At 43.5% G+C, this 27,681-nt stretch overlaps 1 protein-coding gene and 1 non-coding gene across 6 annotated transcripts in view; both read left to right on the top strand.

Moving 5' to 3' along the window:
* The window catches only part of MICU1 (mitochondrial calcium uptake 1), a 238,976-nt gene extending 214,369 nt beyond the window's left edge, over window positions 1-24,607 (top strand). For 3 of the 5 annotated variants that reach the window (XM_032423966.1, XM_032423968.1, XM_032423964.1), the window contains 2 exons: window positions 19,186-19,275; window positions 23,390-24,607. In XM_032423966.1, coding sequence (XP_032279857.1) covers window positions 19,186-19,275; window positions 23,390-23,550 — 251 coding nt within the window. In that variant the 3' untranslated portion in view covers window positions 23,551-24,607. The remainder of the gene's footprint in view (window positions 1-19,185; window positions 19,276-23,389) is intronic. The other 2 variants (XM_032423965.1, XM_032423967.1) reach the window with 1 other exon arrangement.
* On the top strand, window positions 1,026-1,131 carry LOC116644428. Its single transcript, XR_004301746.1, has one exon. It is a non-coding gene; the product is annotated as a U6 spliceosomal RNA (small nuclear RNA).
* Window positions 24,608-27,681: the final 3,074 nt, after the last annotated feature.

The raw sequence follows: 27,681 nt of genomic DNA, 5'->3' as shown, positions 1-27,681 counted from the left end.
TTCCAAAGTGGCTATACCAACTTGCATTCCCACCAACAGTGTAAAGGGTTCCCCTTTCTTGAACAACCTCTCCAACATTTGTTGTTTCTTGCCTTATCAATTTTTGCCATTCTAACTGGTGTAAGGTGGTATCTCAGTGTGGTTTTGATTTGGATTTCCCTGATGGCTAATGATGATGAACATTTTTCATGTGTCTGTTAGCCATTTGTATGTCTTCTTTTGAGAAGTGTCTGTTCATGTCTTCTGCCCATTTATTGACTTGATTATTTGTTTTTTGGGTGTTGAGTTTGAGAAGTTCTTTATAGATCTTGGGTATCAGCCTGTTGTCTGGAGTGTCATTTGCAAAAATCTTCTCCCATTCTGTGGGTTGCCTCTTTGTTTTGTTAACTGTTTCCTTTGCTGTGCAGAAGCTTTTTATCTTGATTAAGTCCCAAAAGTTCATTTTCGCTTTTGTTTCCCTTGCCTTTGGGGACATGTCTTGAAAGAAGTTGCTGTGGCTGATGTCAAGGTTACTGCCTATGTTCTCCTCTAAGATTTTGATGGATTCCTGTCTCACATTGAGGTCTTTCATCCATTTTGAGTTTATCTTTGTGTGTGATGTTAGAGAATGGTCGAGTTTCATTCTTCTGCATGTGGCTGTCCAATTTTCCCTGCACCATTTATTGAAGAGACTGTCTTTGTGTTACTTAAAAGTATGTTTTTAAATTTCCAAATATTGTTTTTTCTAGATATATTCATGTTTTTTATTTCTGATTTAATTCTATAGTAGTCAGAGAACACACTATAAAATTTCAGTTCTTAAAAATTGATTGAAACTTGTTTTATGGCTCAGCATATGGTTAGTTTTTTAAATAATGTTTCAATACACTTGAAAAAAATGTATATTCTGCACTTTTGAGTATGGTGTTGTAAAAATGTCAGGTCAAGGTGGTTGGTAGTGTTCAGATCATTTATGTCCTTACTGACTTTTTTGTCTAGTTGCTCTATCAATTAGTGAGAGAAGGATGTCAAAATCTCCACATGTCATGCTTGCTTCGGCAGCACAGATACTAAAATTGGACCGATACAGAGAAGATTAGCATGGCCCCTGCAAAGGATGACATACAAATTCTTGAAGCATAAAAAAAAAAAAAGAAAGAAAGAAAAATCTCCGCATATGATGTGTGGATCTGTCTGTTTTTCCTTTAAGTGATGTCGGTCTTTGCTTCATGAATTTTGAGCTCTGGTATTAAGTGCATACACATTTATTGATTAGGATTATTATGCTTTCCTGATGAACTGACCCTTTTATCATTATGAGATGTTCCCCTTTTGGGGCGACTGGGTGGCTCAGTCGGTTAGGCATCTGCCTTCGGCTCAGGTCACGATCCCAGGGTCCTGGGATCGAGTCCCGCGTTGGGCTCCCTGCTCAGCGGGGAGTCTGCTTCTCCCTCTCCCTCTGCTGCTCCCCCTGCTTATGCTCTCTCTGTCAAATAAATAAATAAATCTTTAAAAAAGAATAAAGAAAAAGAAATGTTCCCTCTTTATCTTTAGTAATACACCTTTTCTTGAAATCTACTTTATCTGATAGTGGTATAATTACTCCAGCTTTTTTTATGGTTATTATTTACATAGTATGTCTTTTTCTATTCTTTTATGTTCCACCTATCTGTGTCTTTAGATAAGTGCATCTCTTCTAGACATATAATTGGACCTGGCGGCCTTTTAGGTATATCTCTTTGCATTTCATATCTTAATGGTTTCTCTAGATAACGTTTCACAGTTCACTTAAAGTTAATATTGTGCCACTTCCAGTGAAATGTAAGAAGCTTGCAGTCAAATAGTTCCATTTACCATCACCCTATGTTTTATGCTATGGTTGTCATTTGTGTTTCTTCTGTATGTTATAATCCCTATGATACAATATTAGGATTGTTGCTTCCAACAGTTTTTTTTTTAAGAAATTACGAGAAAAAAATAATCTTTTACACTTACCCACAATTACCATTTACTTGTATTTACCACTTTGAGTGCTTTTCACTTATTCCTGAGTATCTAAACTTTTATCTGGTATCATTTCTCATCAGTCTGAAGAACTTCTTTTGTCATTCCTTATGGTACAGACCTGCTAGCAATAAATTCTCTTAGATTTTGGCTGATCTGACAATGTCTTTATTTCACTGTTGGGTACTGCAATGTGTAAGTTTTAAATCTCTCCAAAGCACTGACAGGTTTTATAAACACAATCTTGCTTTTTCAGCACTTTTCAGTGGATTCCTTAAGATTTTCTAATATAAAATGATGCCACCTGCAAATAGAGAATATTTTACTTCTTCCTTTCCAGACTAGATGCCTTTTACTTCATTTTCTTAATCCACATAGGTTTTTTTAAAGAACAGTTGCTTGTTTGCTTATTTGTTTATTTAAAAGAATACCTCCTCTGACCTTTGTAGAATCCCTTGAAAAAAAAACTAATGGTATCATAGAGGTTATGTATGTTTGTGTAATATCACAGGGTTATTTCTCCAGAATAGCTTTGGTTCTATTGCTCTGTTTCACAAAACAGATTTGACAGCATCTGAAAATCCGAAGATATAAGATTTAAAATCATAATTTATTGTAAAAATAAAATTAATAAGTTCCTCTTTATATATTCATACCTTTTTGAAAAGCTCAACTAAAGACAGTAGAATTGCTTTAAAGAACAATTATCCTGGATGAATCACTGTCTATGTTAAAATTATAGGGTGCATAAAATAGAATGATTCAGGGTAGTGGTGGCAAAGGAAAGTGCAACCTAGTGGTTAAAAAAAAAAAAAAGACAGTGTTTCTCTCAAATGACTTCAGGCCATTTCCTGGGATGTTTAGTCTCCATATAATCCACGCCTCATTATCCTTGCTAATAGAGACAGTGTTAAAAATTATAGTCACATCTGACATCCAAATATATGTTTGGCTTTGAGATATATGATATTTAGCATTTGTTTTGACTTCTTGGTTTGTTTCATCTGTGTAACTTTGGATTGCCTGGGTGTAAAACGGTAGATATCTAGGGGAAGCTGGCCTAGATTCATACTAAGTAGCAGGGAGAAGCCAAGTGTATTAATTTCCTAGGGCTGCCATAACAAATTACCACAAACATGGTGATTTTAAAAAAACAGAAATTTATTCTCTCACAGTTCTGAAGGCCACAAATCTGAAATCAAGATGTTTGCAGGGCTATGCTCCCTCTGAAGCTCGGGGGGAAATCCTTGCCTCTTCCAGCTTCTCGTGGCTCTAGTCATTCCTTGGCTCATGGCTGCAGAACTCCAGTCACTGCTTCTGTCTTTACATGGCCTGCCCCTCCTTCTCCCCATGTCTTTCTTCTCTGTATCTCTTAAAAGGACACTTGTCGTTGGATTTAGGGTCTGCCTGGGTAATCCTTAGCCCAGATCTCATCTCAAGATCTTTAATTTAATTACATTTGCAAAGACCCTTCTTCCAAACATAGTCACATTCACAAGTTCTAGGGGTTAAGATATAGACATATATTTTAGGGGACCACCGTTCAACCCACCATAGCAACCAAGAACTAAATATCACCCATAAGTAGTCCACCAAGTAATACTAAAATGGGAGTCAGGGGAGAGAGTGAATTTAAATTACCTTGAGAATACTTGTATTGTCTGTTTAAAACCTCAAATTTTTCTAGAAACCTGATTTTCTATTTACCTGGGTAACTTCTTTTTTTTTTTTTTAAAGATTTTATTTATTTGAGAGAGAGAGAACACACGAGAGGGGATAGAGTCAGAGGGCAAAGCAGACTCCCTGCCAAGCAGGGAGCCTGATGCGGGGCTCGATCCAGGGACTCCAGGATCATGACCTGAGCCGAAGGCAGTCGCTTAACCAACTGAGCCACCCAGGCGCCCTACCTATTTGTCTTTCAAGTCTCACTTCAAATGTCACTTCTTCAGAGAGGCCTTCCCTAACTACTCAATATAAATTATTAAAAAACTAACTATATTGTCTATAGTTCTTACAATTTTTTAAAAAAGACACATTAGGGGCGCCTGGGTGGCTCAGTTGGTTAAGCCACTGCCTTCGGCTCAGGTCGTGATCCTGGAGTCCCGGGATCGAGTCCCGCATCGGGCTCCCTGCTCAGCGGGGGGTCTGCTTCTCCCTCTGACCCTCCCCCCTCTCATGCTCTCTGTCTCTCATTCTCTCTCTCTCAAATAAATAAATAAAATCTTTAAAAAAAAAAAAAATAAATAAAAAAGACACATTAACCTAAAACCCTTTGCCTTCACTATTGTCATCAATTCCTATCCATAAATTATGGACAAGGGCTTTAATTTCCACAAATGTAGCTAATCGGGCAGAGCAGAGACCACTAACTATAATTTTTTGTATATGGTACGCCCTCAATAACTTACTGAGTTATTTACCACCTATCCAGGAGCTCGAAAAAAGTAGGCATTAGCCTTGATTTCTTGCTCTCTCACTCGCACATTCATTTCTTCAATAAATCCTTGTCTCTACTTCCAAAATATACCCTGCATCTAACTGCATTTCTGCATCTCTCCTACTAAAGCCCTTGTCTCTCTACCCAGGCTTACGGGGTCCATATATCATGGTCCTGTATACTCTCAGTATACAAATACCACTTTCTTCCCAGTTCACTCCACACCACACTTTCTTTGTTTATATTTAAACATACCAAGTTCATTCCCACCTGAAGGCCTTTGTTCTAGCTGTTCCTTCACCTCAAGTGCTCTTTCCCATGATCTCGGTGTATTTGGGCCCCTGTAATTCAGGTCTCATATAAATCACTTCCTCAGAAAAACCTTCCAGTCCTAAAGTCACTCCATCACCCTGTGTGTCATAGCATTTGTCACTACCCTGTATTTTCTTTTTTTTTTTTTTTTTAAGATTTTATTTATTTGCGAGAGAAACAATGAGAGACAGAGAGCATGAGAGGGAGGAGGGTCAGAGGGAGAAGCAGACTCCCTGCTGAGCAGGGAGCCCGATGTGGGACTCGATCCCGGGACTCCAGGATCATGACCTGAGCCGAAGGCAGTCGCTTAACCAACTGAGCCACCCAGGCGCCCACTACCCTGTATTTTCTTATGTGTTTATTATCTCATGCTTATTTGTCTTGTTTGTGGATATATTCCCCACACCCAGGACAGTCCCTGGAATACAGTCGACACTTTATAAATATTTGACCAATAAATGAATAAGTGAATAAACATTTTGATGGATTGAATAAGACATCGATCTCAAGCCAATAAATCCTTGCCTTTCCCAGTAGTCCCAGAGAACAAACTCACGCCATTAATTCATTATGTTCGTCTGTGACCCCTATCTTTTAGACTTGATGTAATGTCACCTTCTTGCATGCTTCAAAGGGTGATATCAGTACCGTGAACTGTTCGCACACTAGCACTTGCCCGCAAAGACTGGCGTGTTTTCAGCTGTCCTCACTAAGTTCCCTCACTCTGCCGGATGCGCCTGTCCTCTGCAGCCTCTCTTTGCACTTTCCCCTTTGCTTTCAAACCTTCCTAATCCCGACAGCCCTACTAGGGATTTTTCCACTGGTTTGAGTTCTGCCCGAATTCTCCCTCTGCAAAATCATGGGATTTTACTGCTAAGGCGAAACTTGGAAGGGAGGGGGGAAAGTGTAGTGGTTAAGAACACAGGTTCTGAAGTCCTGTTGTCTGGATTTTAAGCTTGGCTCCATCATTCACTAGCTGAGTTGCTTTGGGCCATTTCTGAACTTAGTCTCTATGTTTTTAAAATCAGGATCATGATACCTACCTCATAGGGTATTAACCTTGTGCCTATCATTCGGCGACTGTTTAATAAATGTCAGCTGCTTTCATTATGAAGTTGACGATGTAAACCAGATTTCGTGTGGTTCGTCCGTTTGTCCAGCCAGCAGCGTAGGTACCGTGCTGGGTTCTACCCTCAAGAAGCTCGCAGTCTAATAGGGGAGAAAGAGAAGCATACAAGCTGTTCAAGTTTGGTGTGATAAGTGCTATTTAGACATAAGATTAAAAGTGGAGCCTCTGCCCCATACTAGGGGTGGCGAAAGAGTGGGGCAGGGATAGAGACAGAGTACTTCTGTCTTCCTTCTGTTCTGTCTTGGCTGTCTTCATTTTTCCCCGGAAGGTTAGGACCTTCAGAAATTGGCACCTTTTAGAGGCCCTGGCACTGTCTCTTCCTTAGCTATTTTAGAGCTTGCAAACCTGTCTTTAGACATAATTTAGCACAGAATTTCCCAAACAGCATTGTGAAGAACACTATTTACTGCAATATGTTAATGGTTCTGTGGGTTTAAAAAAAAAAAAAATGTTCCATGGTTCAAATAAGTTTGGAAAATGCCCAGTTATACAGAATTTCTTCCTGCAGCACCACTCCTGCCAACTTTTTAATATGCTAATGTGCATTATTAATCTCCAAGAGAGCCATACAGTTCTCAAACTTGATTTGCCCCAAAATGTCTCTTAACAACTTACAGAGCTAATGTTCTTCAGAACAGTTTGAGAACCCAGGCAGGTGGCAACTACAGATTCACCATATGACAGCATGATCCAGCCTCTTTCTTTAGTTCCTCATGGCCCGTGTGAGAATAACAAACTCCCAGACAAATGCGAAATGTCCTTGGTGAATTCTGACCATTTGAAGAAAGAACCTTCCTCCATGAAATAGTGTCTATTTCCCCTACAGGTCGTCTCTTGTTTAGCACTTAAGAGGAATTGGTTCTATTGCTTATTCGTACACATACGGGGCATGAACTTAGATATATAACCTCTCAAGTGCTGTCTGAATGATTTACCTGGTCTGAAGAAGGTAATGGAAAACTGAACACAACTTCCTCCCTGATGGCATCCTCTGATGGAAAGGTTAGAAATTGAATTGGAGCTCTAAAATGAGCTGTGGTTTTTATAACTTAGAATATTCTTACTTTTGGGGCGCCTGGGTGGCTCAGTTATTAAGCGTCTGCCTTCGGCTCAGGTCATGATCCCAGGGTCCTGGGATCGAGCCCCACATCGGGCTTCCTGCTCAGCAGGGGAGCCTGCTTCTCCCTCTCCCCCTCCCCCTACTTGTGTTCCCTCTCTCACTGTGTCTCTCTCTGTCAAATAAATAAATAAATAATCTTAAAAAAAAAAAAAGAATATTCTTACTTTTGTGAAGAGAATACAAGGTTTCCAGGTATGGTGAGGCCCTGTTATAAAGCACCTCAGGATATTATAGATTTGGTAAACTTGTAGGTCCAGTTGTGTTCCCTGTGTCCTTTGAATGGTAATACAGGAGAATAATCACACAAATATAGTCCATGGCCTTTAATACTCATGCCCCAGCACAAGCCTGCTTAGATTGTAAATCGTAATTTATGACATGGATGTCCTTAATTTTTTATAGTCATTCTGTACACACAGTTTACCTTGTCTGACAAGCCAAGAGAGTAACTAGTAAAGCCTGTGCCGTAACTCCTGCAGGATACTCTTGTTATACCCCCAGGTGTTTTTCCTAAAATATCAGTCATACCAAATGGTCTCTGTTGCCTTTATTTCTGAAGTGACCTGGATGGCATAGATGACCTTTAAGAATCCTTGTGGCTTTGAAATTCTTTGAGTCTTATTTTGAATGAGTAAAGGGGCCTTAGTCTTTTGGTATTTAGGTCCCTACTGGGTTGTTGGGGAAGTTAGAAATTAGTAATGGAGTAAATTCTAACACACAACCAACTGCTGTATCCTGAACAATTACCTTCAACAGACAAACTGCCACCCTCTGCTGAGACCTAAGAATGACCCCTAGCAGTGTCATCTGGAGGACTGTGAGGCCATCGCACATCTGGGACACTAATAGCGACTGTCATTTCATAGCAACTTCTGTATGCCAGGCATAACTCCGAGTGCTTCATGGACATTATCTCTCTTAATCCTTGAAACCTGAAAAGTAGTTGGTATTATCCCCCATTTGGTGGACAAGGAAATATAAAATAAAGCAGCTTCCTCACAGTTACCCAGCTAAGCAGGTAGAGCCACGATTCAAGCTCGAGCCTCTCTAATCCCAAAGTATGCATATTCCTTCCACACCATCGTGCTGCCTCTCAGTACTTCCCAAAATGCCCCTGGAATTTGAAAATCTTTGCTGAAACACAATCCTGAAGGCAATGAAGGTTCGCCATTTTGAACCATCCTTTTCAGTAGCTTAAGAAAGACAGGCTCTAGGCTATTTCTTTCCAGTTCCCTTTGGCTAAGGATAGACCATTCTTAGGGTGAGAATAAAGGCCTTTTAGTAAACTATGGTGTTTTGGAGTTAGTACCCTTCTCTTGAATATGAACTATGACATGACATTTTCCCCATACAGTTGTCTCTTCTGTTCAGGACCAGGTCCTACAGACACATTCTGACATCTGCGGTGCATACCTTATAGTGACTCAGAGTTGTTATCTAATCTAGCTTCTTATCCCACAGAGGAACGTCTTAGTAGGCAGATCTGTGTTCTTCACCTTCCTAATCATACTACTCTTTGTGAAGAAACCAATACACAGAAGCCTAAAGTCGCTTAAGTAAGGTCACTTAACAAGAAAAGTTGGTATCCCTTTAAAGGATACCACAAAACAGAAAAAGACATGTGTATATACTAAACAGTCCATTTCTCAACATTGAAACATAGGATGTATGGATATGGACCTCTCAGATTCTAATAATCAAGATGTTCTTTACCACGTCTACTCATTGGTGTGGCAATGCTTTGTTACACTTTTAGATACTGTCCTAACATCTAGCATTTATTGAGAGTTAACTGTATGCACGAAATTTGTAAGTATAAATTTTGGTTTCAAACTCAAATCTGAGTTTGAGTCCCTGCTACTCACTAGCTTTGTGGCCTTGAACAAATCACTTAAGTTCTCAAAGCCTCAGTTTTCTGATCTGTAGAATGGTGATAATAGAATATTGCTTCAGGGTTATTATGACAATTCATGAGAGAATACTATATTAATATACCAGATGGAAAGTATAACTATACCCAGATGCCTATTCTGGTTTTCAACCCCTAGATACTGTCTTTCCTCTGTCCGATTATCTTATTAAGGAGCTTATAGACTGGAAACAAGCTTTCTCAATATGAGAACTTAGCAAAAAGTTATTAAACAAAAGTAAAAAGATTACTCTAGGACCTCATGGGGCTTACTTTTGTTCTCTTAGGAAGTAGTATCTACTGCTTTTTTTCAGTCATTTTTTTTTTTTAAGATTTTATTTATTTGACAGAGAAAGACACAGCGAGAGAGAGAGCACAAGCAGGGGGAGTGGGAGAGGGAGAAGCAGGCTTTCCCGCTGAGCAGGGAGCCCGATGCAGGGCTCGATCCCAGGACCCTGGGATCATGACCTGAGCCGAAGGCAGACGCTTAATGACTGAGCCACCCAGGCGCCCCTTTTTTAGTCGTTTTTGAGCTTCATATCAGTTTAGAAGTTGTAAGTTGTTTGCACTTATTAATGAGGAGGATTGGAGCTTCGAGCTTCTCCATAGTTTCATCATTCATCCAAAAATTCTTGAGATCATTGCTTTCAGAAGGCATTATCCTTATTTAAGTTCACTCTTTCTAGGAATATCTAACCCCTGTTAACATCTCTAGTATCCTCAGCATTCAAGGGAGAGTTTTCACTACACCATAAACTCTTGAGGACATGAACCACGTTTTCCACATCTTTGTGTCCTACTCTGGTCATAGAACAATTCTTTATATACAGTAGATGTTCATCTAATGTTGACTAAATGAGTGAATTAATTCTAGACATGGTCAGATCCTGGAATGGATGGTGAAATGCTCTAATAAAAGCCTAGTGTGAGGGGGAGAATGATACAACTATGTCACCTTCCCAAGTCATTAGTTTTCTTGACACCATGGGCAAGTCACAACTTCTCTGACCCTCAGGTTTGAGTGATATTAAATATCTCCAAAGGTTCTTCCAGATTTGAAATTCTAGGACTATAATTAAATCAGCTTTTTTACTGAATGTAGTAATGTTTTAAGGGACATGTTATAGCCTAAAGTTACATCCAGATTTGTGTGAAAATGAACTAACTTATAATTATCAGATACATTTGAAATCAGAGCAGCGCTGTTGAATTCCCAAAAGTAGGGTGGCAGATTTAATTTATTTTCTTGTTAAGAAATTTAAAACTTGGGCGCCTGGGTGGCTCAGTTGGTTAAGCGACTGCCTTCGGCTCAGGTCATGATCCTGGAGTCCCGGGATCGAGTCCCGCATCGGGCTCCCTGCTCGGCAGGGAGTCTGCTTCTCCCTCTGACCCTAACCCCTCTCATGTGCTCTCTCTCATTCTCTCTCTCTCAAATAAATAAATAAAATCTTAAAAAAAAAAAAAAAAGAAATTTAAAACTTAATTAGACTTTGGCCAGTGTATCTAAAGATCTCATTTGTGGAGTTTGGTATAGGAGTTGCAGAAGATCGACAGTTCTGTAAAATGTACCTAAAATGAGTGCAGCTGTATATGAAGTATGATTTCAGGAACCTCAGAAGGACATTCCCAACCATTAAATACCTTCTCCACTTAGCTTTCTTGCTGTATAACAAATGACTACAGATTTAGCAGCTTAAAACACCTGTTAGCTCAGGTTCTTTGAATCTGGGCACAGCATAACTGGCTTCTCTGCTCAGTCTTTTTTTTTTTTTTCTAAGGTTTTATTTATTTATTTGAGAGAGAGAGAGAGAGAGAGCATGAGCAGGGGGAGGAGCAGAGGGCAAAGCAGGCTCCCTGCTGGCCCAACATGGGGCTCAAACCCGAGGACCCTGGAATCATGACCTGAGCCAAAAGCAGACGGTCGACCGTCTCTGTGTCCCTTCTCTGCTCAGGTCATAACAAGGTTTAAAGTATAACAAGTGTCAGAAGGGCTGCATTCTCATCTGCAGTTCAGGGTCCTCTTCCAGGCTCATTTAGGTTCCTGGCAGAATTCATTTCCTTTCAGTTGTAGGACTTTTCCTTGCTGGCTGCCGGCCAGGGATCACTCTCAGCAGGGCCCCCTCACAACATGGCAGCTCACTTCTTCACAGCCAGCAGGAGACTCTTTTTCCCCAGTGTGCTGAGTTGCATTCTTTTATTATATAATTGTACTCATGGGAGTGACTATCCCATTACCTTTTTCATATAAAGTAACCTAATCACAGAAGTGATATCCCATTATATTCACAGGTCCTGCCTGCACTCAAGGAGAGGAGATTATAGAGGGGATATAGATATATATATATATACGCACATACACCAGAGGATGGGAATGTTGGGGAACATCTCAGAATTCTGCCCGCCACACCAGCCATGATTCCAGAAATTCACGAACCTTTACATTTATTCTTTGAAGGCTTCTGAAGATATGGACATTTTAACTGTCATCTAAAAAGTAACATGGCAGCCATAAAATTTTAGTGTGAGAAGGGAGCTTGGAAATAATTTTATTTAAACCCTTACTTCATTGTTTTTAACCTCTTCATTTACACATGAAGGAAATGACTTGCTCAAATCACAGTAGTGTGCCACAAACTGAGACCAGAGATTTAGGTTCACTGACTTCCACACCATTGTTTTCTTTGGCTCATGGCAACCACTGCTGCTAGAAGAACCTAGAGAATTATATAAGGGATTCAGTGCTTATACGTGAAAGCAGAAATAGGAAAAGTTCACAGCAAAAATGTATGAGAGAGCATCCCCCAGACAGCCATAGCATGAAGGCAGGAGTAGAAATGTCACAAAGATGTGTGGGGAACAGGTTATATGGGGGGAAAGCTCCTATTTTATAAATTCTTTTAAAGTTTGTGGGAGGCAAGCCCCTGTGCTTCAGTTCATCATTGCATTTTGTAAAAACATTTATATGTGAAGAGGAGTGTTGGCCAGGATTCCATTCATTTAAGACAAAGTCATCAATGTTTAAAATGATTCATGATGAAGTCAAGGAAGCTCAAATTCTGAAAGAAATGTTTGCTTTATGAGGCAGTTTCTCTGCAGAGAACTCGTTTATTTTCCCAAATTTAAAGTCGCTTAGCAATTCTAGGGGCGCCTGGGTGGCTCAGTCGTTAAGCGTCTGCCTTCGGCTCAGGTCGTGATCCCAGGGTTCTGGGATTGAGTGCCGCATCAGGCTCCCTGCTTGGTGGGAAGCCTGCTTCTTCCTCTCCCACTCCCCCTGCTTGTGTTCCTGCTCTCGCTCTCTCTCTGTCAAATAAATAAATAAAATCTTTAAAAAAAAAAAAAAGCAATTCTAAAGATTGATTCTGACTTAACTACATTACTTTGACTATATTATGATTTAGTAAAATTATATAAGTGCCCCAAGGAGGGAGAGAGCTGCTTTGGAGATTCATGATTACCAGTGGGAGAGAGAGGAGGGTGGGAGGTAGGATAAACTGCCTCAAATCCACATAAATGGATACATAAGGACAAAATTAGCCAACATTCCATCCCACTGAGCAAAGGATCAGAAAGGAATTCCACCAACTGGGGAAATATAGAGATTAATAATTATTGCAAGCCCTGTTACTTCAAGGTTTACTACCCTTAGAAGCCTCTGAAGCTTTGATGAGAAACTTGTAAAGGTGAGGAATATTTAGCCTTTTACGTTATTTCATCAAGCCAAATTTTAAATATATCATTTGCTCTCCCCTTAGCTATCGGAGATTCAAGTTCTGTTGAACCAGGCCTCCAAGGAAGTAATGTTGTAAGGGAAGGGGGAATAAAAGGTACTTCCTCCTCAAGGTTGAGGTTGGATAAATTAGGAACTGGTTAAATAAATGATATATATCCTGCCAGTGGAATACTATGCAGCTGTTAAAAAAGAACTGTTTTCGTACAGGTATGGAATTCTTTCTAAGATATGTTGTTAAATGAGTAAAGCAAAACCCATATATTTAGCAAAAACCCATATACTACCATTTTTGTGGGAAGAAATGAAGAATGAAAATTTGATTTTATATCCATATTTCTGGAGAAACTGGAGATACTGGTTGCCTCCGGACAACTAGGTGACTGGGGGATAAGGTTGGGAAGGATACTTCAGCCTTTTGTACCATTTGAATTTTCAAACAGGTAAATATATTACCTAATGGAAAACAGCTTTTTCAAATAAAAAGAATGCAAATTTAAAGAGCCAAGGAGGCAAGAACAAGTGAATAGGGGAAATTGGTCTCCACAGAAGAGCTGGCTTTGTTATAAAGGTTTCCTTGTAAAGGGCCTTGACTGGCGCACTGTAATGTCTATCCTGAGGCTCTCCCCACCCACCCACCCCTCCCTCCACCTTCTGTTCTAGCTCCCTAGCCAGGCGTTAGCATCCTTTCCGGCTTTCAGGACTCCTCCGCGCCCCCACCCCACATCACCCACTGCCATACATGCACAGATCTGGAGCAGTCGTCTCTTCAGTCCTTTAGAATTCAGATCCAAAATGTACCTCCTCCCTAATACACACTATTCCACTGTAACCCTTATGTGTCTAATAATATGTCTGATATTTCTCCTACGTATTTCTCAATCTTAATGATATATATGGTCTCCCCCACTAAACTGATCATTCTCTGGGTGTGTCAGCTAAAATCACTGCCTAATGGTGCTGGTAGAAATGTTTGCCTTTTGTGAACAGAATATGATGAGGATTTTTGATGAAGCCAGATATAATAATGGATAACGGCAATAAACCTTACTGTAAATCAGTTTGTACTAGATTTTTAAGATTTTATTTATAAGCCAAAAAAAGATTTTATTTATTTATTTGACAGAGAGAGATACAGTGAGAGAGGGAACACAAGCAGGGGGAGTGGGAGAGGGAAAAGCAGGCTTTCCGCTGAGCAGGGAGCCTGATGCGGGGCTCGATCCCAGGACCCTGGGATCAGGACCCGAGCCGAAGGCAGACGCTTAACAACTGAGCCACCCAGGCGCCCCCGGTTTGTACTAGATTAAGCCTGTAAGCCCATTGAAGCCGTCATCTGGGGTGATGCTCTGAGGTTCAGGAAACCTGACTGCAGGTTTTCTCTGTGGAATGTACTGGTATTTAGGAGCCAGGACCACCAGCATCACCTCTGATGAGTGGGCAGCCTGAGGGCACAGAGTGGGGGGCCACCCGCCTGCAGCTTAAAAGCACCAGGCAGAACAAAGAATTTTTATCATTTTCGTTATTAGTATACTGCATTGCTCTTGGCTCCTTAAATTGCTAGTTCCCTTGAATGCTTTCCTTCCTGCCTCCCCCGACCCCCAGAATCAGGTTGAAATGCGTGTGTTGTATTAGCCAAAGTACCTTGGAAGAAGATACAAAAGAAAGGACAAGTGCTCGCCAAAGGAAAATCCTTCCCCCTCTCCCCCACCCCCAAAGCCATCTAGGGATGGACTTAAGAAACTAAGACATCTGTATCATAAGCCTTTCCAGGGCTGAAGCAGAAATGTCTCCCCTCCCTTAACCTTGGCAGTCACAAGCCAGCTTTTCATTTTCCCTGCTGCGGTCCAGGAAGACAGGAATCACATGGCCACGCAGCTGGAGACCGTCAGCCCAACTTGGCATATCACCTTTCCAAACACCTTTGCAATTAGGAAGAGACAGGCAGCTCCTAACTGGGTCACGCCCACTCTTTGGAGCTGTCTCTGGGCATCAGAGGCAACTGCGGGGGAAGAGCTCTCAGGGCCGCCTCTGTTTCACATGTTTTTCATTGGGTTGCAGTTTAATAAACCTTTTATGTTGTCCCCGAAATTGTCAGTATTCCCAAGGGAATGCTAATGTCTTCCAACATATAGGGCGATCAGATCTGTGATCAAACTATAATGCTGACTCCTGGCAGCCTCTAGCTACTCAGTTATTCATCCCTGCCCACTAGCATGGAGTACTCCCTGATTTGGCTTTCCTTTCACCTGGACACATTCATGGGGGAACTAGTATTGTCCATATAAGGGTTCAAGGAGCCCCAGCATGCATAGGGAAAAGATCCTTGGGCCAGAAGTCGGGAGACGTAGATTCTAGACCCAGCCCTGCTGCCTAGCTGTGTGACCCTGGGCAGGATGCTAACTTCTCTGGATTTCACACTTATCTCTGAGATCCCTTCTAGTTCTAAGGGTCTCTAAGGGATTTCAAGTGGGTATCTGGGCTCTTATCCCTCCAGGACTCTCCCTTCTTCTGTTTGACCACTGTGATAAATAATTTTATGTAACGTAGCTTCTGACAAACTCAGCATATGTTCTTTCTACTGTTGAATTCTCCAGTTATGGATCATGCCAGAGAGTAAACTGGGGACCTGGCATGACTCAGGCTGAATGGTACTCCATTTTTAAGAGCCAATTGAGCCCGCTTCTACAAATTCTCCCCTATCCTAATCTAGTAGAAATCACCCGATCTCATGTCCATCTGTTGTTCAGGCAGCCACACCACATTTGTACCAAAGAAATACATAGGCCCTGGGGAACCTGGACCTTCTCCAGGGTGACTTCATGCTCCAGGTAGACATCTTTCAGATTAGAAACTAGAATCCCAGCCATCAATCAGCATCCTTAAATGAGAGAGACCCAGATTCCAGTACCAATACCTGGTCTACATGGGGAGGTCAAGACCCGGGCAGGGCAGTGGGGGGGAGTGGGGGTCGGTGTTCTGCTTGCTGTGATTTAATTATGACTTTCTGATTCAGGAATGTGGAAGCAAATGTGAATGAGCCAACTCTCAGGACCAACTGTGGCTTGTAATCTGCTGTCATCCTGCTTGTCCCAAGAGCTCACAGCTTGACAGCTCACCAGTTAGTGAAATATTTCCTCCACTGCTCTGATTCATACCCTGTGGACCTGAGGATCTTGGACAGGGAAAGGGCACCCCAGCTAGGCTGTTCGCTGGCTGGTAACATCCCAGTGGTTTGCGTTACAATGACTCAGCAGCCCTCGTTTTTCCCCCTATAGTACAAATGGTGTCAGAACCCTCTCCAAGTGAAATGGAATGTAATCTGTAATTATTCTGTCAAGAGATGGCATTTGTAATGAGGCATTCCTGCTGGTGGCCTCCAGAGGTCCCTTATTCTATAACCACTAAGTACCACTTTAATGAGCTTTTCACTAAAAATTGTCAAGAGCTCTCACTGACATCCTTGGATATTATTTAGTTAAGGGATTATTTAGAGGAAAGGGCCCGTCTTCTTGGGGCGAAGGATGGGCACTTGGAATATCAAGAGGAATCAGCAATAGGCAGTCTGCCCTGAGAGAATGGAAGGAACTGGGAAAGAGAAAAGAGGCCAGTTATCAGTTATGATGGAAGTGTGAGATTGATGTGAAATGCAGAAAAAGGAATGGCTAATAACAAAGTGTTCCTGTTTAATACAAAACAGGTTTTAATCCATTTCTCACAACATTATTTCTGTGACTGCAAAGGGTAATTCTGTTACAGTTTGAGAGCATCCAGTTTCTTCTAATCTGATTCTATTTGCACTGAGCAATCTTCTGAGGTGAATTGAATTTCCTTAGTAGATTTTCCAACTGAGAAGTATAATAACCAGCTGTTATCATTTTAGTTCTCTTAACAGTTACTATTCTTGTTGTAAATTGGCCTGCTGATTTCTGTTCCTTCCCCGGGCAGTTTAGTTAGCAGGAATCAATTCTTCCTGGGCCAGCAGAGAAAATCACGTGTCTAGACCTACGAGGTGAAGTTTTTTTAAACCCTAGAACTTCTACAGCCGTGCAGATTCTTCAACTCCCCTGTCAGCAATTAACCACATCTCATGAACATCCACTGAAATAATATCTTCTGCTTAAGTCTTAAGAGGTCCAAGGGACATTGATGTCTCTATCACCCTAACTCACGTCCTGGGTGCGGGATGAGAAAACTGGCTCTTCCTGCCCTCCTGGGCAGCCCGTCCCCCTCAAGCCAGAGGCTGTGAACACCAAGGCATAGCCTAGCATGTGGCCAATACAACTTTCCTCTACCCTTCATCACATCGATCCTCAGCTATCTCTGTATACCTCCACCCTCAGATTCTAGAAAACACCAACTCTTCTTTGCAGAACTAAGATAACTTCGGCAGTTATCTTGTGGATCCCCTCATGTGAATATGAAAAACTTAAAGAGATCAAGCGACTTCATCAGGGTCACACAGCAAGTGGGTGGTGGAGCCGGAACCAGAACTCACGTCTGGGGACCCCAAGCAGCTTCTCTCCTACGTCCCCTTGCACCTCTGCCTTGCTCTGGTATTTGTATCTGCTGACCTTGGGGGCACTATGGTGAATAAACGGAGGTGACAGAGGCCAAGTGAAAGGTCGAATGCAGAAGAAAATGACTGGAAAGAACTGAAATTATAGGAATGAAATCAGAGAAGGCACACTGACTCTAATTCAAGTTCACACTGCTTCTGGATGAATCTAATCCGATATTTAGAGAGAACACTTCATTGCTAGGTGATAAGTAAAAATCAATCCTTTTCCTTCCTCCGAGGTTCACCTCACTTAAGAGTGTGTCTATAAGCAATAACATAATTTATACGTGCCCCTAGATAGGCGATGGAAATGGCCTAACCCTTCCTGGCTTGTTTTTCATGAGAAACCCAATTCTCACATGAGTGCCAGTGTTTAACAGTAAATGTCAGATGAAGAGAAAATGGTAAGAGAGGAGAGATTTGGAAGTCTGGAAGAAGAAAAACAAAAAAGGCTGCAGCCACTGAACTAGTGAGATGGGGGCCACGGTTACCCCAGGGGGCACAGTTGGAAAAGACAGAGTGGCAGGTGGGAAGCCGGTCGGGAGGAAGGGCAAGGAGCTCATCGATGCAGGTGCTCAGCCCGCACTCAGCAGCGGAACGGTGCCGCCCTGGTGACCTGCCACAGGCCTCTTCATTCCTCACCTCCCATTCTTCTGCTGCCTGCTTATTTCCTTGACTTTTTATTATCATATTCTATCCTGCGGGAAGGAAATGCCAAGATGGAGACTATTGTAATATCAGGTGTTCTTAGTTGTTTTTTTCACTCTTCTGTTATCATCACTCTTCTGGTGATAATTTATTAGGAAAGCTGCCAATGCATGCTCTAGACCATTAGAATCCCATCTTTGGGGCGCCTGGGTGGCTCAGTCGTTAAGCGTCTGCCTTCAGCTCAGGTCATGATCCCGGGGTCCTGGGATCAAGCCCCGCATCCGGCTCCCTGCTCAGCGGGAAGCCTGCTTCTCCCTCTCCCGCTCCCCCTGCTTGTGTTCCCTCTCTCGCTGTGTCTCTGTCAAATAAATAAAATCTTAAAAAAAAAAAAAAAGATTCCCATCCTGAAATATTATGTGGGTTTTCACCTTTTAAATTTTTACTGTGGTAGGGGGCGCCTGGCTGGCTCTGTGGGTTAAGCCTACAACTCTTGGTTTTGGCTCGGGTCACGATCTCAGGGTGGTGGGGTCGAGCCCAGTCAGGCTCCCAGGCTCAGCCAGGAGTCGACTGGAAATTCTCTCTCCCTTTCCGTCTCCCTCTGCCCCTCCCCACACATACTCACACTCTCTCTCCTTCTCTCTAAAATAAATGGATGGGGCGCCTGGGTGGCTCAGTTGGTTAAGCGACTGCCTTCGGCTCAGGTCATGATCCTGGAGTCCCGGGATCGAGTCCCACATCGGGCTCCCTGCTCAGCAGGGAGTCTGCTTCTCCCTCTGACCCTCCCCCCTCTCATGCTCTATCTCATTCTCTCTCTCAAATAAATAAATAAAATCTTTTAAAAAAATAAATAAATAAATAAATAATAAAATAAATTGATGAATCTTAAAAAAAATTTTTTTTTTAATTTTTACTGTGGTAAAAATATATATTAACATAAAGATGCCAATTAAACCATTTTCAAGTATACAAGTCATCAGCATTAATTACATTCACACTGTGGTACATCCATCACCACTACTTCCAAAATGTGTCCATCACCCCAAACAGAAAATTTGTATCCACTGACCACTAACTTCCCATTCGCCATACCCCCAGCCCCTGGTAACCGCTCATCTACTTTCTGTCTCTATGAACTTAATACCAGGCATTCTTACTTAACTCTATATACCTCCTAAAATGTAGCAGCAGTAGAAAAGAATGGAACCTGAGGTGAAAAGGAAAAGGGTGTTGTGGGTTAAAAAACCAAACTCTCACTTTCTGAAAACTTTATTATGACTGAGTAGTTTTATCCCACCCATTCAGAGAACAGACACTGAATGTCCCTCTGCTGTGCTAATTCAGCGTCTTTCTTTCTTCTTTCAGTGACCATGCAGCAGGTGGCCAGGACCGTGGCCAAAGTGGAACTCTCGGACCACGTGTGTGATGTGGTATTTGCGCTCTTCGACTGCGATGGTGAGTGGGGCCCTCTCGAGTCCGGCGGGAAGACTGAGCCTGACTGTCCTGGAAGTGGCCACAGTTGATCCTGGAGGCCTGCAGAGCGCCCCAGTGCGCTCGCCTGAACCTCTTCAGCTTACCCCCCTCCCACAGCGGCAGCTCAGCCATCAGCGCCATGACACTGAGAACCAGAACCCCTGGTCCTGGTTTGTGTTTTCCATTTCTTCTTGTAATTCCAATTTGTCTAGTTCCAAATCCTTCTACATGAATGTACAACCATAAGAATCTTAAAAAAGGAAACGATTCAACTCTGGTAGTGTTTTTAAAAGGTAAATAAACTCAAATATAAAAGCTCCAAAAAAAAAGGAAACAAGATTAGACCCAACTTGCTGCTTCATAGACTAGGAGCACGCGATTATCTGACTGTGTCTAGAAAGAAGGTGGTCCTGATCTCTCCCCCTCCCAAAGCACATTGCGGTCATTCACATTTCTGCCTCCCAGCTCGCAGTGGTCTGTTGTGTCTGTGACCACTCTGGAGGTTAGCCCATGTGAGAGGTCCTGGTTCATCAGCTGTCATCAGTTCTCAGCTCTGTCGCCTGACATACAACTACTAATACTCACCACAGAGACTTAGGCTTTTTCTCAGTGCTTACTAAGACCCAGGCATTGTGCTAAGCTGCTCAGGTAACCCTCTGACGGAGGAACAGTTTTGCACCACATTTTCCAGATAAGGACGCTGAGACTCAGGTGAAGTCATTTTCCCAGGAGCACACAGGTAGTGGTAGATAGCATAGCTAGGATCTGAATCCAAGCTGGCCGCCTCCCTCTATTCTCTGTTCCCTCCCCTGCTTGTTTCCCAGCCAGAATTCATTGCTCATCTTCCTCTAGGAAGCGAGGCTAATGGAATCCAGGAACCAGGTCAAAAGTTCCTGCCTCGGTGAAACCTCTGTTCTGGTCCCAGCGTAATAATGAGTCACTCTGGCTTTTTCATTCCTTAACTTGTTTCAGTTTGTCTTCATTACTGCGTATTGTACTCTATCTCTGTGTATGTGACCTAATAACTTCCCTACTAAATTATGAGCTTTTTAAAAAAGTGTTTACTTTAATTCCAGTGAGTTACCAGTGTTATATTAGTTTCAGGTGTACAATATAGTGATTCAACAATTTTCCATACATCACCCGGTGCTCATCATGACAAGTGCACTCCTTAATCCCCATCACCTATTTCACCCATCCCCCTCCACTCACCTCCCCTCTGGTAACCATCAGTTTTCTGTAGTTAAGAGTCTGTTTCTTGCTTTATCTCTCTTAATTTTTTTCCTTTTGCTTATTTTGTTTCTTAAATTCCACATGAGTGAAATCATATAGTACTGGTCTTTCTCTGATTGATTTTGCTTAGCATTATACACTCTAACTCCATCCATGACATTACAAATGGCAAGATTTCATTCTTTTTATGGCTGAATAATATTCCAGTGTGTGTGTGTGTGTATACATATACATACAAAGCACATCTTTATCCATTCAGCAGTTGGTGGACACTTGGGCTGCTTCCATATCTTGGCTATTGTAAATAATGGTGCTATAAATAAATGGTGAGCTTTTTAAGGGTAGTAGCAAGCCCTTTGTTCACCTTTGGACCCTTTCATAGGACCTCGGGTAGTACTTTGCGCATAACAGGTGTTCACTAACTTAAGTTATTGAAGTTATCTAGTTGAACTTGAGTTATTTAAACCTCCCACCTGCACCCACAACCAAGGTCTGAGTGAAAGAAAACTCCAGGGTTAGGACAAGAAGATGGCCTCACCCTCAGGTAGGGGTGGGTTATTCTCTAGTGCTACCCTGTCCAGTATGATATTCTACTAGTTTCGTGTGGCTATTACATTTAAATTAATTAAAATTAAAAACAGCTCACAGCTCCCCTCTTCTAGGAAGGCCTAAGAAATGAAATTTGATTTTCCAGCCTTTTAGAAGGAGATTCTGTCAATATCTATTTGAATCATCTTTAAGAAAATCATTTAACATCTCTGGGGCTTATTTTCTTAATCTACAGAAAAAGGAAGTACATATTAAGTTAAAAAGCCATTGTTATTTCTACCAGCACTAGATCTTAGGTCAGAATGCCAAAGGACGTTGACCTTTCAGACTTGTTCACCTCAGAATTTAGAGTTGCACTCACAGATGACACGTGCACACAGGTGACAGTCAGTCATATACCTGCTTCATAAGTAACAGAAGCCATTCACATTGATCAGCTCTGGCCTCAGGGAAGCAGGAAGCAAATCCCCTGGCAGCCTAAATTACCTCAGATTTTTTCATCTTAAGCCTCTCTTTATAAAAATATTAAGAATCTCATTTAGACCTTTTTTATTCTTTTAATTATATTCTTTTTTTTAAAAAGATTTTATTTATTTATTTGACAGAGAGAGCGAGAGAGGGAACACAAGCAAGGGGAGTGGGAGAGGGAGAAGCAGGCTTCCCGCAGAGCAGGGAGCCCGACGTGGGGCTCGATTCCAGGACCCTGGGATCATGACCTGAGCCGAAGGCAGATGCTTAACCACCTGAGCCACCCAGGCGCCCTTTTAATTACATTCTTAATAAGCCATATTACTGATTACTTTTCAGCCAGCCAGGTTCCTTTTTAACTCTTTTTATTGAAGTATACATACAGAAAAGTGCAAATATCATAAGTATACAGCTTGCTAAATTTTTAAAAACTGAACACACCTGTGTAACCAGCATTATCCAGAAACATCACATTAGCAGGACCACAGAGCCCCCTGGTGCTGCCTTCCAGCCACTTCCTCTCCCAAGGGCAGTCCCTCTCCTGACTTCGAATGACACAGATCAGGTCTCCCTGGGTTTGCTTGTTTGATCTTGCTGTGGGTATCTCTGAGGCTGTCCGTGTTCCCTTCAGCCAGAAAACAAGGGCCAGTTTAGGTTTTCAGGTACTGTCTACAAAAGTAAACCCTGTGTTCCTTCTTTCCACTCTCTTCCCAGACCAACCGTTAGTAAAAGTCTGTTTTATGGTTTCCTGTTGTCTTATCACCACCAGTAACAGCTGCCATTCTTTTAATCAGCAGACATTTACTCCTGGGCATGTAGTCAAAGGGTAACTACCCTCTACTGTTGAAGTGGTTACTGTTCTGTGTGGCTTGAGAGGTTGACCTTTGGTTAAACCAGATGCTGTCCAGGTTCCTCTCCAGACCTGAGAGTCTGTCACTGAAGAGGGTGGAATGGGAGGCCATGAGAAAATGGGCTTCACCCAAAGCCAGATTTTGACTTTGGTTTTTAGCATGAACTGCCCCCTCCATCTCTCACCTGGACTATTGCAGCAGCCTTCCTGACTGACTCCCTACTGCCGCTCTCCAGTCCCATCCCCATACATCCAGCCAGAGAAATCCATCCAAAATGGAAATCTAACTCCATCTCACTCACTTCTAGTCCTTTCCTGGTGCTCTACTGCCTAGAAGATAAAGCACAAACCCTTTAATGAAAATACAAGACCCTTGGGGACCTGTCTCCTGCCCGCCTCTTCTGTTTACGACCCCGCCCGTGTGTGCACTTCTAACTACTCAACAGTCGGGCTGCTCCCTGCCTCTGCCTTTGCTTGGGCCACTCCCACTACCTAGAACGCCTCCCTCGTCTCATTCCCCTCTAATTGGCCAATTTCTGCTCATCCTTTGGGATTCAACTTAGGAGTCACCTCCAGGAGGCCTTTACAGCTCTGTACTTGCACCACCCCCAGCCTGGGTTAGATCCCTTCCTCCGTGCCCCCATAGCATCTTCTGTTTACCCCTCGATGGCATTTACCACACTGTTGAAATAATGTATTTGTCTCTCCCACAGCCTGGGAGTATCTCAAGGGACCAAGTCCTATTTACCTCTTTATTCTCAACTCCTAGTATAGGACCTGACCTACAACGTATTCTTGTTCAACCTCTGTCGCGCTACACTAAACTGTCACTGACTTGTAATCGGAAACATCAAGGAAGGAGCAAACCATTCGTTTGAATTTGGCTGTGAGAGTGCACTGGGCTCTGGAACCCACCTTGTGTGAACGATGGAATTTTCTCAGTGTCTTTGTTCCAAGGCCTCCACTTATCCCTCTTGTGTTTGTCTCTTCCTCTAGGCAATGGGGAGCTGAGCAATAAGGAGTTTGTTTCCATCATGAAGCAGCGGCTGATGAGAGGCCTCGAGAAGCCCAAAGACATGGGCTTCACCCGCCTCATGCAGGCCATGTGGAAATGTGCACAGGAAACTGCCTGGGACTTCGCTTTGCCTAAACAGTAACCCAGAACTGCAAGAGGGACCTCCTCCTCCACCCGAAGCACCCTGACCCCTCGAGCAGAGCCTTGGCACAACCCTTCCGGCTGCTGCTTCTGAAAGTAGTGCTCCCTTCCTTTGGGAATGATCTCAGGATTCACCCAGTTTCCCCTCTCCGCCCTTCCCCTGACTCAGCATTTCTGTGAGGCTCTGCTTCTGCCCAGTGATCATCCCCATAGGTTCTCAGAAACATGAACGAGTCCTAAGAGGTCAGACTTCCGGCACCTTCATCAGCTCTATGCTACTTCAAGCAACCCTATGGATAAAGAATGCAGGGAACCATCCACATGCCTGCCCACCCCGGGAAACACCCAGTTCTCGAGTCATTTTGGCTGTGGACTTACATTAAGAATATTCCTTGCTTTTCCTCCTGCTGGTGTTTTTAAGCCACAAGTTGGGAAGACGTCTGAAAGGCAGAAGGAAGGCTGTGATGAATGGTCATGAGGAAGAGCCGGGCAGCCTGAGCTGGCGGAAAGCCTGGGCCAGAGAACGGATCCATGTCGGTCCCCAGGGTGGCTCTGCGGCCTGCTCCGGGAAGGTGATGTGCACGGCGAGGGTGGAGCAAGATTTGGAATTTCGAGCACCTGTTTCCCGGCTCCCTCAGAGGACTCCACCGCGACTCGGTGCCTAATGGGCAGTAGTGATTGAGTCCCGTGTTCCCTGCAAGGGCCATTTCCCTCCAGGAGTGCGTCTCTGAAGCGGAGGCCTGGCTCACAGCCTGTCTGCCCTCTGTCTTAAACACTTGTAAAATATCACTTTAATTATAACAGTTTGCAATAAATTCTCCCCCACCCCACCAAAGGCTGTTGTGTCTTTTAGGATCCTCTGGGGTACTTTTCCTTTCTCCACTGGGTTTGAGATCAGGCTAGCAGCAGCCCTGTTTTCTTTCTACCACAGTCTGGTTCTCCCTGTTGAAAGGCAACTTGAGACACAAAAAGTGAGGGCATTGGGAGGTTAATGGTGGCATCGTCCCCACAGTTTGGATGGCATTTCATCTTAGGCCAGGTACATAGTCCTTGATAACTCAGACCCCACGATTAGGAACTGAGATGGGGTGGGAGAGTGTATGAGAAATCATCGGGTGTGGCAGACCTCAATGTAAGAACCGCAGCACCCAGTGTTTTATATGGACTCCACTCTGACTCAGTGTGGCCTTGAACAAGCAAGTCATTTCCCATCTGTGTCCTTAACTGTAAAATGTCAGGGTTGAGCTTAATGGGCTCTCAGGTTTCTTCTAGGTCCAAAAGCCTCTCCTTCGGTTCTCCTCCAGAATTCCTGCAGGCTCCAGAACCTCCAGGTAATGCTCCCTGGCGTGAGAGTGTCTCAAGTCCAACGTCATAGAACCGCCACACCAAAACCCTAGTGCTTCCTGCGAGGCCTGGAAGTCGGTAGGGGGTGTCTATCTGCCAAATAAGAGCAGCGGCCTGGGTCTCTACACCTGTGACAGTACCAACCCCAGCATCTTCTCCAGAGCAATTCAACAGCCTATTTCCAACATCCTTTCTGGGAGCAGATTAGATTATTTCTCAATCTACCTCACTACCTCATCTACCTTCCACTCTTCCCTGTCTTGGGATATGAATTCCTGGTACCCAAGTGTAGCCGTTGCCTTGCTCATCGCTCCGGGGCTGAGGCATCAGCAAAATGTGAACTTTTCTTAAATTTGTCCCAGAATCCCCAGATCACTCTTTCCCTCAATCCTCGTTTCTCCAGCCTGAAAGAGAAGTCCCATTCACAGCTTTCATGGGGCATTCATTGCCCTGCAAGAAGAGATCTGCTGATTGGCCTGGGTTCACTGAAGCTGAAAGGGAGAGCACAGCAGGGGAGGGTAAAGAACTTACCCTCATCTTGAAACCCACTGTCAAGGGCCCTCACCTATTACAGGTACATGGAATTCCAACTGGGCTCCTTTAGCCACTAGGAGTGCCCGAGGAAGCACAGGGGGTCCAGGTGCTCAAGAAGATAGGCTGGCCACACTTTGGCACAATAGGGTTAAATATGCAGGTGAGAGGTACCAGCTACGTCACCCAGAAGAGGCCAGGGTCCCCCAAAGAAGTCCTTGAGCAAGGCGTCATGTGAGCAGGCTGAGAGGATTTCACGAAGCAGCACTTGGGATAGGCTGGGAGCACTGGCGAATACAAAAGGCTGATATGTGCTTTTTTTTTTTTTTTAAGATTTTATTTATTTATTTGACAGAGAGACACAGCGAGAGAGGGAACACAAGCAGGGGGAGTGGGAGAGGGAGAAGCAGGCTCCCCACTGAGCAGAGAGCCCGATGTGGGGCTCGATTCCAGGACCCTGGGATCATGACCTGAGCCGAAGGCAGACGCTTAACGACTGAGCCACCCAGGCGCCCTGTGCTTCTCTTTTTATTCAAATTGTTTCTTTTACCTAGATAGAATAATCCGCCCCTCTTCCTTCAAGCCGCCACTCCAGCAGTCCCCTCCTTTAAAAACCCACCTGGGGGCACCTGGGTGGCTCCGCTGTAATCGATGTAATGTTTGTGAGATCGTCACCCCCAAAGTTCAGAGCCAGAGCAGTGATGTGGTCAAAGAAACAGTCCACCACCAAAAGCTAATTTTAAAATAACTCTTGGACAATGTACAAGTGATATTAGCAATGCTTCAATAAATTGCTCCCACATACCCACAGCCATTCTTTATGTTTGCTGCTGTTTTTTATTTCTTTAAAAAAAAAAACAACAAAGAATTCTCCAGTTCTAGTGCTTAGGCTTCAGGGAGGGAAAGAAACTCAGAGGGGACCCAGGCTGGTGGGCTTCCTTGTGACCCTGGGCTCAGCATCATCCACAAGCATAAGCAGAGAGAATATGGAGAGAGAGTTACTAAGGAAAATGGGTTTAAGGACATGCATGCTCTTCAAAAATCATTTTTTTTCTTTCTTTCTTTCTTTCTTAGAGAGACAGCGAGAGAGGGAACACAAGCAGGGGGAGTGGGAGAGGGAGAAGCAGGCTTCCTGCAGAGCAGGGAGCCGGATGCAGGGCTCGAACCCAGGACCCCGGGATCATGACCTGAGAGCCGAAGGCAGATGCTTAACGACTGAGCCACTCAGGCGACCCAAAAATCATCATATTAATAGCTTTTAGTGCCCCACCTAATTTTAGCTCTGGTTGAAGCATATGCACTTGGACTGAATTGGAGTCTAAGAAAGGAGAAGTCCAGGCCACAGCTGCGACCAGACAGGAAAGAAGGGACAGCAGGATAGGAGCCAGGAGCCAGGTCCCCCAGCTGGAGCATCCTCCCCAAGCCTTAGCACAGCCCAAGCCAGGCTGTATGCCCCGAGAAGCTTAGAAAAGGAAGGAGGGACCACAGGCACGAGCTCAGCTTTCAGGCTTCGAGCGCCACCTGCTGGCAAGAAGGCTCAGCGCAGGGAATCTGGTCTGGAGCAGGTAAGGGGAGGCTGCCTGAATCCAGCCTCGCCCCAGCCCTGCTCCTGAGACTCGGCGGCCCAGGGACCTGGGCGGCATGGTGTGGGGTGGGATGAACAGCCAGAGATGGACCATAACGATGAAGAGAGACAGTATGGACAGGATTATAATTGAGAAGAGGAAAGGAGCAATGCTTGTGGATTGTTCCCTGTGGCTCCAGAATGGGAATTTTTACCAGCAAATGAGAGGGTATGAGTTGCTCTGTTCATTCCACAACTCAGTAATTACTGCTCACCTGCTATGTGCCAGGCACTGAGCAAGGTCTTCAAGGAGTTTGTGTTCCAGAGAAAGGAAACAATAAGGTTAAGTACACACTGGTATGAGAGCACTTAGTAAAGCAAAAGGGCCACCCAGTCCAGATTTGGGAGCTCAAGGCACGCTTGCAAAGGAAGTGATTTATTTTTAAGTTAGAACAAAACAAACACTAAGGTCTGTGAGTTGAGGAGGAGCTAAAGATGGGGGAGGGGGGCCAGGCAGAGGCTGCCGCGCTTGCAAAGGTCCAAAAGCCAAAAAGCATGTTTCTGGCAACTGAAGTTCTAAGGAGTATCCAGCACAGATTGGGGAGTGATTTTGTGACCAAAGAATTAATTAATTAATATGGCAATCTTCACCAAAAAAAAAAAAGATTAAAAATGCATTTGAGGATTTTAGAA

The sequence above is a fragment of the Phoca vitulina genome, unplaced genomic scaffold (assembly GCF_004348235.1).
Source record: "Phoca vitulina isolate PV1807 unplaced genomic scaffold, GSC_HSeal_1.0 scaffold29, whole genome shotgun sequence".
NCBI lineage: Eukaryota > Metazoa > Chordata > Mammalia > Carnivora > Phocidae > Phoca > Phoca vitulina.
Note: the sequence above shows the minus strand (reverse complement) of the source record. Positions and strands in the feature narration are given on the sequence as shown.